We start from the raw sequence: 14,933 nt of genomic DNA on the forward strand, positions 1-14,933 counted from the left end.
CACTCCCAGTTTGGACTAGTCTTTTACCTCCAGTTTTAGAAACCCTACCTCCAACTGGTCATTATTTTGAGAAGCCAAGTTCAACTCCTTACCTAAAGGGAAATAGGATCCCTGCATTGATACTTTTTTCTCTTTGGAAACAAGGAATCCTAATTCCTTTTTTTTCACATGGGCAGGCACTGGGAAGCGAACCCGGGTCCTCTGGCATGGCAGGCAAGTGTCCCTGCCCGCTGAGCCACCGTGGCCCAGGAATCCTAATTCCAAGAGTCCAAATGAACTTAGTGATCAACTAATCCATCCTCCTGCTATACCTCTACTGGCAACTTCTGTTTAAACACTGGAAGAGATGGGAAACTTATTTAGAAGCATCTGTGTTTAATTTCTAATGTATGTTTGTGACCATCTCCCTTCAAGGTCTGAATTCTATATAAAGAACACAAATGTTTTTGGAGGGTAGGATAGGAGAATGGTTTTACCAAACTGAAATTAAAGCCCATGTGTAATCTGATTCAGGGGGTACAAGATTTATTGCAGATGGCAGAGGTTCCATGGTCCATATACTGCCCCTAATTATGCTGCAACTCTTTACACCTTCTAAGTGTCATTACATCTTTTTAGGTGGTTTATGACAGTGGTTCCTAAACCTAGCTGCACCTCAAAAGGTTTCAGAACCGGAATTAGAATCCTGGGAAGCTCGTGAAAATACTTGAGGCCCCATCTCAAATTTACTAAATCATCTCTAGGATTCTGTAATTAAAAAAAAAAAAGATCCTTCAGGTAATTTTGATGCACAACCAGATTTTGGAACCACAAGCCAGTTAGCAAATTAAGTCAATATATAGAATGCACAAATAGAATCAAGACCAGCTAGAGTTTACTATAAATGATGCTATCTAGAGCTGAAGACAGCACACACCAAATATCTGAGTACTTTTTAGATTCCTTTCATGCTAAAGAAGATTCTTGGAGAAGATACACATTGCAGTTAGCCCTCACTTCTCAGTTTACAGCTTTAGCCCATTCAAAATCCAATACGGTATGGGAAAGAACACTAGACCATGATTCGGAATCTGATTTCTAGTCCCTGTTCTGACAAGTAGCTACTATGTCACATTGGTATGCCATTTAACCTCCCCAGACTTCAATCTCCTTCTTAGGTAATTAACACCTGCTGTGTCTGCTCTGATAATCAAATAAGACAATAGGTGTAATGACTTTTCCTTCTTTTTCCTGCTTTGTCCTAGCTTTCAAAATTTGATTTGCCTTAGCATCTTCCTGTATGCTTGTGTCTATTTCACAGGCTGGAGAAGTTGAAAGCAAGCAAAGAGGCGAGATTTCCCTTTCCTGCTATAGATTAGCAAGGAAATGAAAGGCTGCTTTATCATTGATAGTACAGATCTACATGAGATTACCAGAATCATTAAAAGTGCAAGAAGTAATTCTGGTTGCCAGGCAAGGCAACATAGCTATTGTTTATCCATGATTATGGAGAGGGAATATAAATAAAAATCAAGAAGATGATACCTCATTTTAGCCAGTAGTTTACATCTTTTCTGATGTCTCCCTCTTCATTCAAGCAACTGAGCTATCTCTATAAAATGGAAACAGATCTGTTCACAAACCAGAACAGATCAAAGTTCTCAGATTTTCATAGTTACTGAGAACCTTGGTTCCCATTTCAAAATGTAGTATAGATGAGAGTTTAAAGTAACCTCCTGGTAAGGTCCAACCAATTGTTGAAAATTTGAGGAAAGGATCCAAGATTCATGTCATGCAGGCATGTCAACTACAGGAAAACAAACTTACTGGAAATGAAAATGTACATAGCTCTTTGAAAAATTAAACAGTTTATACAAGCTAGAAGGGGCACAGGACACATCACGACAATGCAACTGACTGAATTTCCTTATTTATTAAAGAACAGAAATTTTTATTAAATTTAAAAAATGACATTAAGACTTATAGTTTACCTTTCCACTGAATAAAACTGAGAAAAAAAAGCTGGCTTTCAGATTATACATTTATTTAAAAAAATAAAATGGATTGACAAAAAGTTACATTATTCTGCATGCTAACAGGATTTCCCAAGCCCACGAAGGATATCATTTCTTGAGCAATAAAAAATGACTTCCTTAACAATGTAAAGATAGAAAACCTTTCAATCCAAATTCAAGGTCTTTTTCACCACACAAGCTAGGTGGGATTTATCTGTGCCACAAGTTAAGCTCCTTAGGAAAGAAAGCTTGAAAAAACACTAATCAAGGATGTCACTAAAAGATGATGATTTGTTAAAATTTTAAAAGAACCATCCTTTGGCCTGCAAATATTCTACATTAGAAATCTTCACCACTGGGGATCTGCTCTCAGTGACAATTTCATTCTGAATCCAGGATAATGACAAACACATGGCATTTTTTTCTGCATGCTTTCTTGGGCCAAACCCTGTATGACAACACGTACAATTTACAAGATGGGACTTGAAATTCCCATTCTCATACAGGATTGCTAAGGAGTGTTACCAATAACAGAATACATGGCATACAACATTGATTATTATAAATTATATATGTTCTTATTCACCCCAATCTCCTTAATATGTTTAGATTCTTTCCTGCAGAAATCAGGAGTTTCCTATATAACATCAATTATGTCTTTAATGATGATTAGAATATGTAGACACTTTGATTCTGAAGACATGTATATGCAGGTGAGATGCAATCTGATTGCAGACACTGACACAGTAGCGAATCAAATCAAAGAAAGAGAAGACCTGGAAATAAAAAGAAACTATTAGATTCTCAAAAACTGTTTAGACCTTCCTTAAGCCTCCTGAAAGTAAAGAGTATTGGTCTCTGACTTTTTCTCCTCTCCCCAAATTCACCTGCAATTCCATAAAACTTAATAACTTAATTTCCTTATGGGTGTTTCCTTTATACTAAACGTCAACAAACTTTCTTAAAGAGACAGAAAGTTAATATTTTAGGCTTGTGTCTTTGTCACAAGTGCTCAAGTCTGCCATTGTAGCATGAGAACAGTCAGAGATGATACATACATGAATAAGTATGGTCTTGTTCGAATAAAACTTTATTCATAAAACAGGCTCTTGGCCCTGTAGGGTATAGTTTCCTGACTCCTACTTTACATAGTCAGAAATTTGGAATTTATTATCAGTAGGACTGATAATAATGCAAAAAATCAATACAAATGCAGAGACACAAGGAACCCCGATAAAGTCCCACAAATGTGATTTTCTGATATTCCAAATCATTACAATTATATTAGTTGTTTCTTAGGACTGGCCCATTGAATTGAGACAGCAAGGAACCTCCAAATCATGAAATAAGACACAGTACAACTTACCAGGGCAATCCAAAGTACAATATATTCATCAACAAAGCTGTTAAAATACTGGTCCAGGAACAAAAGTGCTGGACCTATGAATGCTGTGTCATGCAAATGCATTTCACTTTTTGTCATATGTGCAACCTATGAATAAAACAGAATTGATGATGTAGGCATTTTCATATTAGAGCAATTATAAGCTACAGAGAAAACCAGTATTTGTGCCCAAACATCAAGTTACAAGATTTAGTAAGATTTGTTGAATACCCCCACGAAAAAAAAACAATGATGACACATGATGCATCTATGTATTATGTCCCAAAGGGATATACAATATCAACTAAGCCCCCCAAAGGTGTTTTTCACAAGGAGCCTTAATTTGAGCATCCTGACTAAGACTGAGAAACAACTAAACTGGGGACAGAAAGGAGAAAAAAGCTGCAGAGGTTCAAAGATCTGGAAATCTCATGTTGTAGCTTCACAAAAGTGTAAGTAAAACAGCTCCTATCCTGCTGTCAAGAGAGTTTGATAGGAGGAGAGTCAAGTCTAGGACTGCTTAGGAAGCTACAGAATGAAAACCATAGCCAGAAAACCAAAATAAGATGAAGTTACAAACAAATCAAAACTAAAACTTAAGTGCTTACCACAAGCTTATTAGTGATTTTAGCAGATACAAAACCAAATGTCAGTATATAAAGACAGGGATGCTTTTCAAAAAGCTGAACTGCTGATTTCTTGTAGATCATTGCAGCTAATGTAATCACAGATCCAATATGGAGAAAAGGAGAAAGGACACTTGTTCCCTATACAGAGTGAAGAGAAGAGAAGAGTTAACAGTATTCACTCATCAGATATTACAGGGTTCTGCTTTAAGTCAGTTCAACTGACATTTTCAAGAACTTAATAGTACCTGGCAGCAAGCAGGTATTGAATACCATAACAGCTAATGAAAAGTATCAGCAGGTATTGGTTAGGCACAAACTGAGGATTTCACTTAAGAGAGCAGGCTTATTTTATAAAACAGGCCATACTTTTTAGGCATATGTGTATACAAGTGTGTGTATGCATGCACAGGTACTCATGTACATATATATGCATAATTGTAAATAAATGCATGCATTATAAAAAAGGAGTCTGAGGCATTGCTGTTTTCTAAGGTTAAGCAGAAAATTCTAAATTAACCAATGATTTCATACATTTGACATGAAAAATCAACCACAAAACCAAGCCATAGTGTAAACAATTGTAGAATATAAGATATACTTACTGCTATTGTTGATCCATTTTTGCCAACACCACCTGTGAAGATTACACGGAAGTAATTTGTACAGGAAAATATGGTCCCTGCCACAGTACAAAGTGCAGGAAAAATTTTCATTTGAATATTCAGCACTGGAATCTTTAATGGGTAGAAAGAGAGAACAATTAAGATATATACAAACTAAAATAAGAAAACAGTACATGCCAATATCTGATTCATATTTCCAAATACTCTATCCCCTCCAGGTTAGTAAGCACTTAAAATAATGGATGGTTCCCTCTCTTTTCCATTGTAAGCAATATAACGAGTTTCAAGAGATAAGGCTATATAAAAATTAATCTCACTTCTTTTCATAGCAACTTTTAAAAAAATAACTGACCTAACCAACCTAAGAAAGATTCACCTAATGCAGCTGACAGGCCTGACAACAGTGAACCAGGCCATCTTCTGACCCTTTTGTAAAAGAAGTGTGCCTTGCCTTTTTGCTTTGTGCATTTTCTCTGTAGTTCATTAGTAGTTGCTGTGAGAGTGTTAAAGCATAAAAGAAGAGAAATATTTGTAACTAGATTTAAAAATCTGCAAACTAGAAAACGGAAGAGAAAAGTTCTACTCGGAAGAGTTTCCAACTCCAAGTTGTGAGGATACAGGCAGCTAGTAAAAGCAGAGGGCAATAGAGAAGGTATTTTTATACAGGAGTAAATACATGTGAAGTACGATCAAACAGGCACAGCTCTACAATTATGTATGCAAAACTTTAACAAACAATATATTTCTACAGTATACTGAAGATATGGATTGATTTATCTAAAGGGAGGCTGAGTGAATTGAGATCATATATTTAATCTCGCAAGCACAATATCCATCATTTAAAACGAAATACCTTGTAGTATAATTTTTAAATCATTTAAGATGCTCTTCCCCTTTGCACCCCCCTTTAGCTTTTCTGAAGTCTCAAATTTTGTCCAATATGGATTAAAAAGAAAAGAACAATAAAACAAGTGATATATTCTAGTTAATAGAAACAAATGACTATAGAAACAAGATTCCAAAAGCTCAATGGTTTAGTGGGCAATGAGTTCTTACAATGAAAACATTTTCAGAGGTATTTACACTTTATAGCATTACTGTCTACCTACACTTTAAAAGTCAAATAGGAAACATGACATCTATTTTTTATATGTATAAAAAAACCTCAGTAAAACTGGAAAACTTTTAACATTTAGATGGTCCATTTCTTCAAAACGCTCAAGAACTCAGCTAGTTTACACAATTCTATGACCTGTTCCAAAACTGCAGCTCTAAAGAACTGAAATAGATGGTTCAAATTTCAAGTTGTACTGTGGCAATGTTTAATTTTCTAAAATGAAATAACTTAAAAATCAAGTCTAGTACTTTATGGAGTATCCTAAATGTTGTTATCTTCCTTCTCTAACTGATCTCTAACTCCTACACATCAAATTCACAACTTGTTTTTAATAGAGAAGAAAACTAACAACCTGGTTTCTTCGAACTCCAACAGACTTTTCTGCTTTAGTTCATGAAACTAAGGGCATGACAATCTAAATCTGAGGCACCTGGCTGAAATTCAATATGCTTGGCCAATTTTCTAACCTTCCCCTGCCTCCTTCCCCCCATAGAGACAAAGGCCCTCTCTGGCAAAGGAAGAAATACTACCCTCTTCCCGACTCCAAAAGAAGCATTAATCCAAATCCATTACAGAGGCATTTCTGTATTAGGGATAGGGTGCTGAACAAGTGCCAAATCTGTGTAACACAGTAATTTGTGCCACATTTGTAGTAAGTGAATATCAAAACTATAATTACAACTTGGTGAAATTGTTTTAGGATCATGGAAACTGTTGCCCTATGAAAGAATAAACAGATAACGTTAGAAAAGCCAAGAAAATTTAGTACATGGCTTGGATCACAAAGCAAGTAAGCAAGTTACAGACCCAGCAGCAAATATCATGAACATTCTTAGGGCTCTCATCACTTTGTCACATACGATAGACCAAATTATGAACTCCTGAGTGCAGGATTTTGTTTGATTTTTGTATTTTCTTTAGAGCCCTGGGTATTGGAGATGCTCGATATACATTTGTTGGATGAAGCCTAATGTCTTTTTCCTCTTTCTTACTCTCTATGTATAACTACTGTTTTGGGAGACTATGAAGACACCTTATCCCCACATCAATAATGAAAAAGTAAGTTGGCTACAAGATAATATCAGGCAAAATAAAAGGATGGACTCACAGAATTTCCAAACCTTAACCAGGTGATCCCTTAAAAACTGGCACCAAGTAGACCACTTATAAAAAGCATGAAAAGTATCACCATTTTCTTCCCCACACTCAAAATGATGGAAGATGGGCACATTTTATTTTTCTGTATCTTGCTCTTTCTGGCAGAATATCCTGTGGAACTCAACCAAGGTGGCCAGAGCGCACCCACTCTATAGAAATAGCCAGAGAGCTATACTGAAAACACCTTCATCTCAGGCCTACCCAGTCTCTGTAGTCTTTGAGATTTGGGAATAATAAGAACTCCCTTGGGTCACGAGGTCTACTGTAGAGCCAAAGGAAAACCCTCTAAATTTATGTTGTGAAATCATGTACCCAAGTAATATAAATCTAATCCAATTCATTTTTAAAAAGATTAAGAGATGGAAAACAAAAAGTTTACATTCTCAACACCTTCGTCAGGTTACAATGGACATAAGTTTTGGTTCAATAGTTTGGGTTAATGCAGAATTCAGCTGTTACACTGTTAGACTAATTTTCCTAAGCATAGAATAAAATTTCCTTATAGGTGTTATATATTTCAACAAAAGTAGTATCACTTTGAGATTAGATACTTTCTTCCAGAGAATACGGGATTACTTCTTTGTTAATAATTTTAATATAATAAAGTATTGACCCTCATTTCCATCTTTGCAAATTTGCCTACTTATTAAAATTTATATGTAAGCCCAAATCAATACTGGTGATGGTTTTGTGGTCATTGGCAGATGTGCAGAGCGGTGAGAAATTTGAGACATGCAACGTGCCTTCCTAGTTGAGGCTGAACAAGTCAAAGCTCTGCTTTCTTGTTTCAGGTCTCACGTTGTAAACAAGTATTCTTTTTATGTTATGTTTAGTACTATACTTTTCGCATTTTTGTGTTTTTTTGCTGTGATTTCACTGTTTAAAATGATTCCCAAGCTTAGTGCTAAAGTGCTGTTTAGCATTCCTAAGCACAAGAAGATTCTGAAGTGTCTTACAGAGAAAATACATGTGTTAGATTAGCTTGGTTCAGGTATGCGTTATGGTGCTTTTGGCTGCGAGTTCAATGTTAATGAATAAATAACATATATTAAACAAGGTGTCTTTAAACAGAACAAATAAATCAATGCTATGTTTTGCCTGGTTGGTAAAAATGTTTTGGCCACAGGCTTGCAGAAACCTAGCCCTAATAATTATTTCTTCTGGGAGCAACGGATCAGTATTTGCCAATTTGGTGTTCATGCTGATTTTATAGTTATAACTACTGTGAAAACAGCAACAATGGATTGTAAATGAATTCTACTAAAATACAGCAAATATTAACTTAATTACTAGTCTTCACCAAGTGTTTAAGGAAAATCACCATGTCTGAATTATTTAAGTGTAGGAGCACTTTTTAAGTTTTTATTTCAAGAATGAGATACAAATATGTTATACTAAATAGTAACTCTACAGTCCTACTTAATGATTCCTGAAACTTCACCTATAGTAACTCATTTAGTATCTAAAATAACCTTATAAGATGGGTATTATCACAGTCCTCATTGTATAGAGGAGGAAGTCAAGAATTTGCATTTGTAGGGCTGATTATATTTCAAGTCAGGATTAAAAACAAAGTCTTGGTTTTAAAACAATCTTACGGCATTGATTTCAATAAGGACTTATCCTGTTTTGGGGCCATAAATTTATTTACCACCCCAAACTTGTTGTGCAGCTTTAAGCATATGACAGAAAAACTAGTAGACTCACATAGCTCAGAACGAGAAAAAGGATCTGATTTAATACTGTCACTGGTTAGTTAACTTGCTACACAATTTGTTTTGTTTCCTCATTTGTAAAATAATAATGACAATGACAACCCAGATTCTCTATGGCCTTTAAAAATCATAGACCTGGAACGGACCTAATGTACCCAAAACTCCAGGTAATAAAACTCACCATGTTGTAAAAAGAAGTTTGTGTCCTACCTTGTTGTGACATTCCATTTTCAGAAAGAATAAAATTATTTTACACAGTATACTTTAACTGGATTAGACTGTATCAGAAAATACAAGCAAAAGACATAACATGCATTACATAGGATACACAATGTGAACTAAGTTACCATAGATTGCCAAAAAGGTGGTCCTCCAATCACTGCCAGCAAATGCATGATTATTATGAAGATTTGCACTTCAGTCACATCAATTCTGATTAGGTATAAAAAGCCAAAAAAGCAGAATTACTCAAAACAATTTCAAGTTAATTACTTGCAAGCTTAGCAGCATTCCTCTATCATGCACAATAGAAAAAACTCTCAAAATATTGAGGAAAGGGGAAAAAGGAGTGTCGAAAATTTGTTATAAGCAAAATCAAATAAAATTCAGACCTTTTAATTCGATGAATTTCACAGAGCAATAAAAACCCCTCCTTTCCAAAGGAAATTTTTAACTCACTGAAATTGTGTGAAACCATAGCTTAACCTTTCCCACCAAAACAAAACTAACAAAAAAAAACAAAAACCAACAAACAAAAACAAAGCCAAAAAAAACCCAAACCAAACAACAACAACAAAAAACCAGCAAGGGAAGGCAGAAAAATACATTTTAGTGTCAAGCAGAGAATTATATCACACTGCTACATAATATGAAATCCTGAAATAAGTACTTTGCAGCATCAAATGGAAGAAATAATGAGCTTTAACAAAGTAACATAAATTACTCAGATCTTGTAAAACTTACTGCCTTTAATTTATCTTCGTTAAATGCCTGCCAATAATATAGGTGTGAAAAAAAAAAAAGATCTACCCAACTATCAAATTCTATTCTCACTAGGTCAACTACATTAAGATTTCTGGGAAGAACAAACTGAAAGCAGCTAAGAATTAACTTTGGGGTTGCTGAAAATGAACTCACAGTTGAAAAGAGACAAACCCGATGCAAAAACAAACAAACAAAAAAGCAAACAGCAATAGAAATTAGAAGACTGAAAGTCTGAAAAAAGAATATGGGCAAAAAGATCAAAGTGCAAAGCATAATGCGTGTTTCTTTCCTTTTACAGACTAGTGCTCTGTATAATTTTACGATTATCACTATCAGATAATTTAGTCCAAATTCCTTTTAATTTTGAGAATTTATCCTTCAGATATGTTTGCACAAAGTGATGTTTGTACAGGGTTATTCACTGCAGTATTACTTATAATAGTAAATTAAAAAAAAAATCTCTCAGTGAGGGAGTGGTTATATAAATTATGGCACTTCCATTTAATGGAATATTTTGAAGCTTTCAAAAAGAATGAGGCAGTTCCCTACATACTGATATCCAAGATAAATGAAAAGTTGCAGACTAGTGCATATGTCACACTTTGTGCAAAAGAGAAAAAAACTCTATTTTTATTTCTGCCATTAATTGTACAATATATTTCTGGAACAATACATTAGAAACTAAGAACAGTGATTTCCTTTTGAGGAAGATAGCTGGGAACTGAGAAGGGGATAAGAACGGGAAGACTTTTCACTGTACATCTTTTTTATAATGCTAGTTTTTAAACAAAATAAACAATTATCTATCCAAGAAGGAAATTTTTTTAAAAAAAGTAATCAGTTTAGGAAAATAAATGTAGGAGGGTTCAAATCCCTCAGAGCAGAGTAGATTCCCCATTTCTAAAATTGATACGTAAAGCAGACAATCTATAATGTGAGCTTAAGATACATAAACTCTCATGCCCACAAAATAAATAACGGGGTTAAAACCAGTCTCTAGAAACTAAAAAAGTGATCTTTGCTCAAGAATGTTTTTTTCTTGCTTTCTTAATGTTTCATTAAGCTGCATATATAGTGATGTCGTTATCTTGATACTTGATATACACATTTATTGAAAAAAAAAAAAAAAAAAAGGACTGCATTAGGCCAAAAAGAATCTGTAGAGCTGACCTGGTGAGTGGTGTTGCCAATAAGGGGGAATAGACTCAGTAGAAGACTCAGGAGACTAAGCAGGTGTCAAAGATGATCGACTCTGTCTTGGGTGGAGGAGGGTAGACATCTTACAACATTTTGCTGGATATATGAAGTAGCCTTTTGGAAGGGGAAGGGCCAGAAGTATAGAATTACAAAATAAAAATGGAGGGAACCCATGCAATTAATTTATTTTCTTGGATGAATGCAAAAGAGAATAGAAAACATAAGAAATCTTTACAAAGCCCCAAACTGGGATTCCTAGGAATGGTTTTATGGAGTACTGTGTTTGGAAACATTGGAAGACAGAATTTCCTAAACCATTCAGATACTACTATCATTTTAATGTTAGGACAGAGCGCCAGGGAAAATTTACTTACCAGTTAGTAGATAATTAGGAATATTTTTCTTGTTTTCTTATCTGATTTAGAGTAATCCTCTGAATGCTGGGATAAGCGCTTCCTGCTCTCACAAAGCTGAATCACAGAAAGTGCCTATCATTACTGGAGGTAGGGCTCTCACCCTGACTGTCAATGAAAACAGTGGCTGATGTGAGGTCATCCCCAGGGATGGGAATTAAAGTCAGGAAAAAGGGAATGGATGGCATTAAAAAAAAGCTAATGATTCTGTTTAGAAGAGCTACTTATAAGATATTCATTTTTTCCCTTTCCACTAACAAGTCTCTCACTGTAGGCTGAATTTATGGGAATATATTTTAGGAGGGGGCTTATTCTAAACTTTCTGGCTGTGCAGAAAAGAAATAATTTTCTAGAAGGGAGGCTACTATATAAAGACAGGAATTAGGTATCTGTGTTATCACTTCCTTTTATCATATTTAAAAATTATGATTTTTAAAATTGAGAACAATGGATAATATTTCTAAGTGTTAGGACTATTCCTCAAAAACAAAAACCTACCACTACCACTGCCATCACCAAAAAAGAAATTTTCAAATCACCCTCAAAAAGAAACAAGGGATATGGTAGTGGAACAGCAGCCCAAACACCAGAGTTATTAGGAAAAAAAAAAGATATATACATACATACATTATATATATATATATATATATATATATATATATATATATATATATGAAAACAACTCATCTCAAAAGTATTAGATTTCTACCACCTAGAAGTTTCAGAGGGAGAAAAACAGACAATACTATAAACGTAATTTTCTGTAACCATGAAGGCACTTAAACATCTTGACTGGTCTTTCTTATTTCTATTTCATTTTAGTATACGCTGGCAAAGGGCAGAAAGGACTACCCCATTAAATCAAAAGTGACAGAGGAACATAGTCACTCCAATCTAAGTGAGCCAACTATAAGGAAAACTTCTGACTATTCTGAAAGTTTCATTTTTAATCCTCAGTGTTCAGAGAAATATTTAACAAATGCATTTGGTCTGAACTCCAAGAAGACTTAGTATTAAGTGAAGGTTGTGAAGAGATTTAACTGACATTCAGTGAGAGCTGATAAACATGGTTATCTTTTTCCAGAATTTTTAAAATGTTTTTTCCCTCTAAAATCAGAAATGACAATTTAATCTCTTTTACTATATATGTGGCATATGCATTTCAAAGATATACTCGTTAATTTATAAACACAAACATTTTTTGTTGAACCATTAGTAGTAAATAGAATTCTGTTGTAATTTGGATTAGTTATTCGTTTGGTTAACATGGAATATGCACTAGGCATAAATTATAACGCCAAAGAAACTCTGTACAACTGCACTCATGAGCCATTATTTTAGGAAGAAACATTTTGCTTAAAAAGTCATTTATTTGAAGGTGTTTTGAATCCCATGGTAATTTATACATAAATTGCAGATTTGCAATTATTTTTAAGTGGATATGAAGTTCTGGGAAAATTATACATAACCAGAGCATGACATTATATATTTTACTAGAAATACCAAGGGTGGAGTAAGATGTTGGGGAGTAGAACGAAGACTAGCCTAGAAATTGAACATATTTTACCTTCCAAACTTTTACTTTCTATCCTTGATAAGGGGCAAAGCAGTCATGGCAAGTATAGATTAAGGTTAAATAACATTAACTGTACAGTTGAGTGACAATCATGAGTATTTTAAAGGCAAGTGTTACACAGCGAGAAAACAGACAAGTTTAAGCATCTATTTATGAGATAAGCTGTATTATTAAAAACAGCATTAGCTACTACACAAATGATAATACAGAACTTCAGATCATCTGAACAAACTAAAAATAAAAATACCGATAGAATGACTATTCGTAAGAGAAGAAAAATAGAGCCAAATACTCTAATTAGAACAAGTCCTCTAATGTAATAGGAACTAGAACTGGGTCTCAATATAAGGGCTAGCCTATCCTGACAACCTTTGGAAAAAGGAGAAAATTACTGGAAGGAGAGTCCTCTCACCTCATTTATTAACAATCTTGGAGTTAAAGGGATCATGGCTTATCCTTTCTCTCAAACTAACAAGTCTAGAAGAAATCTGGAAGCTACTGGGAGTTACTAACACAGGTCTTAAAATGAATATACTAATAAGGTCAAGGAACACTTACTATAAACCAGGAACTATAGTTAGCACTTTGTTTTTAATCCTTTTAATCTTCTACCCTAGGAGGTAGGAATTATTATTACCATTTACAGATGAAGAAATTCAAAGTGGTTAAATGACTTCTAAGATTAGAGATAGAAAGTGGAAGAACCTTGAAAGACACTGGGAGTTTTGTTCCTACACTTGTTAAAACTGTCTTAATTTTTAGCCTACCAATCAATTGGGACAAACATTTAATGCATATCTTTATAACTTGTTATTGCTAAGATGTGTATACTTTTCAGGATGGTGCTTCCAGGATACTAACATAATTTTACATGAAATGATAGAATATACCAGGCAATAGCTGGCGTAGGAAGGTTAGAGGCTAATAAATTCAATTCATTTGGAAACAAATGAGAAAGAACAACTCTTTCTGAAGATTATTTTTTCCTGAAATTTGGAAAAAATTTCCTGACAGTTTCATTTCAATGACCAAATCAGTTAAAGCCAACAAATAGTAAAAGCAAAAGAAAATCTCTGCAAATTGGCAAATGGTAAAAATGATGATAGTATATATGGAGAAAAATTTTTAAATGTTTTTCATAATGTAAAAATGCATTAGTTTCCAGAAATATTTTAAGAGAAAGAGTTCATAAATATAGGGTATTTTGTTATCATAGACAAACAAGGTGAAAGTAAACAACACAGTCGGTATTATGATTATTAATTTCATTTCATTAAGAACTTTGGGGGAAAAGACCACTGGTGAATCAATCAACAATAATAAAAAATGAACTATCAAAAAGCATCAATCCAGACAAGTACAGTGAGTACGAAGCTAGAAGTCTCTGGAAAAAATACCAGAAGACAGGGCAAGGGGATAGGGGTGTTAAGGGCGAAATATCCTGAATGATATACATTATTTTAACCTATGAGGGAATCCCACAAGTAATCAGGTAAATACACTATAAATTCAATTAAAAAATGGCTTTAGTTTTGTTCCTAAACCATATACATATATAGGACTTCCCAGTATTCTTCACATTCCAAGTTTATATAAAAAAAAGGATGCAGACGTATTTTTCACTACTAATTTGTTTCTAAAGGCATTACTACTGTCATTGAATAACTGGATATACAACTCTGCAATACACCTTTCAGAAAGAATACGTATTCTGTTACTAAGAATTTTACCATTTCTACCACATCACTGAAGCAGTATGAAAATGTTATAATGTTTATAATAGTTAAAAATGTAGGAAGCCTAATGCAGACTTGTCGTGCTAGAATGCTCTATCAGGTTTCTACATGGATGTTCTCCAACACTCCCTGAATGGTGAAATAAATGGAATCTAAGCTCTATTTTACTTATAAACATGTATTACAATTCCATAAAAGCGTGTGAAGGGTTCTGGGCTATCTGATTTGGAAAACATTTCCTAATCTCTTAGAACTTTTAAGTCATAAGATAAAAATTACAATTTTAATATGAGAGGAAAAAGACTGATTACTTACACTTAGCACTATGTTAAGGGAGCACATATTTACTTTAAAAAAAAAAAAACCTAAAAGGAAGTGTTCAAAGGATGACTACAGTGATATGAAAA

At 34.2% G+C, this 14,933-nt stretch overlaps 1 protein-coding gene across 2 annotated transcripts in view; it reads right to left on the reverse strand.

The window, feature by feature from the left end:
* Positions 1 to 1,893: 1,893 nt before the first annotated feature.
* The window catches only part of CEPT1 (choline/ethanolamine phosphotransferase 1), a 33,955-nt gene continuing 20,915 nt past the window's right edge, over positions 1,894 to 14,933 (reverse strand). Inside the window, exons 5-9 of one of the 2 annotated variants that reach the window (XM_077119935.1) lie at positions 8,968 to 9,052; positions 4,610 to 4,741; positions 3,987 to 4,145; positions 3,361 to 3,486; positions 1,894 to 2,770 (exon numbers count right to left, since the gene is read on the reverse strand). In XM_077119935.1, the coding sequence (XP_076976050.1) occupies positions 2,654 to 2,770; positions 3,361 to 3,486; positions 3,987 to 4,145; positions 4,610 to 4,741; positions 8,968 to 9,052 (619 nt within the window). In that variant the 3' untranslated portion in view covers positions 1,894 to 2,653. The remainder of the gene's footprint in view (positions 2,771 to 3,360; positions 3,487 to 3,986; positions 4,146 to 4,609; positions 4,742 to 8,967; positions 9,053 to 14,933) is intronic. The other variant, XM_077119936.1, reaches the window with a different exon arrangement.

Source organism: Tamandua tetradactyla, chromosome 11, assembly GCF_023851605.1.
Source record: "Tamandua tetradactyla isolate mTamTet1 chromosome 11, mTamTet1.pri, whole genome shotgun sequence".
Lineage (NCBI taxonomy): Eukaryota > Metazoa > Chordata > Mammalia > Pilosa > Myrmecophagidae > Tamandua > Tamandua tetradactyla.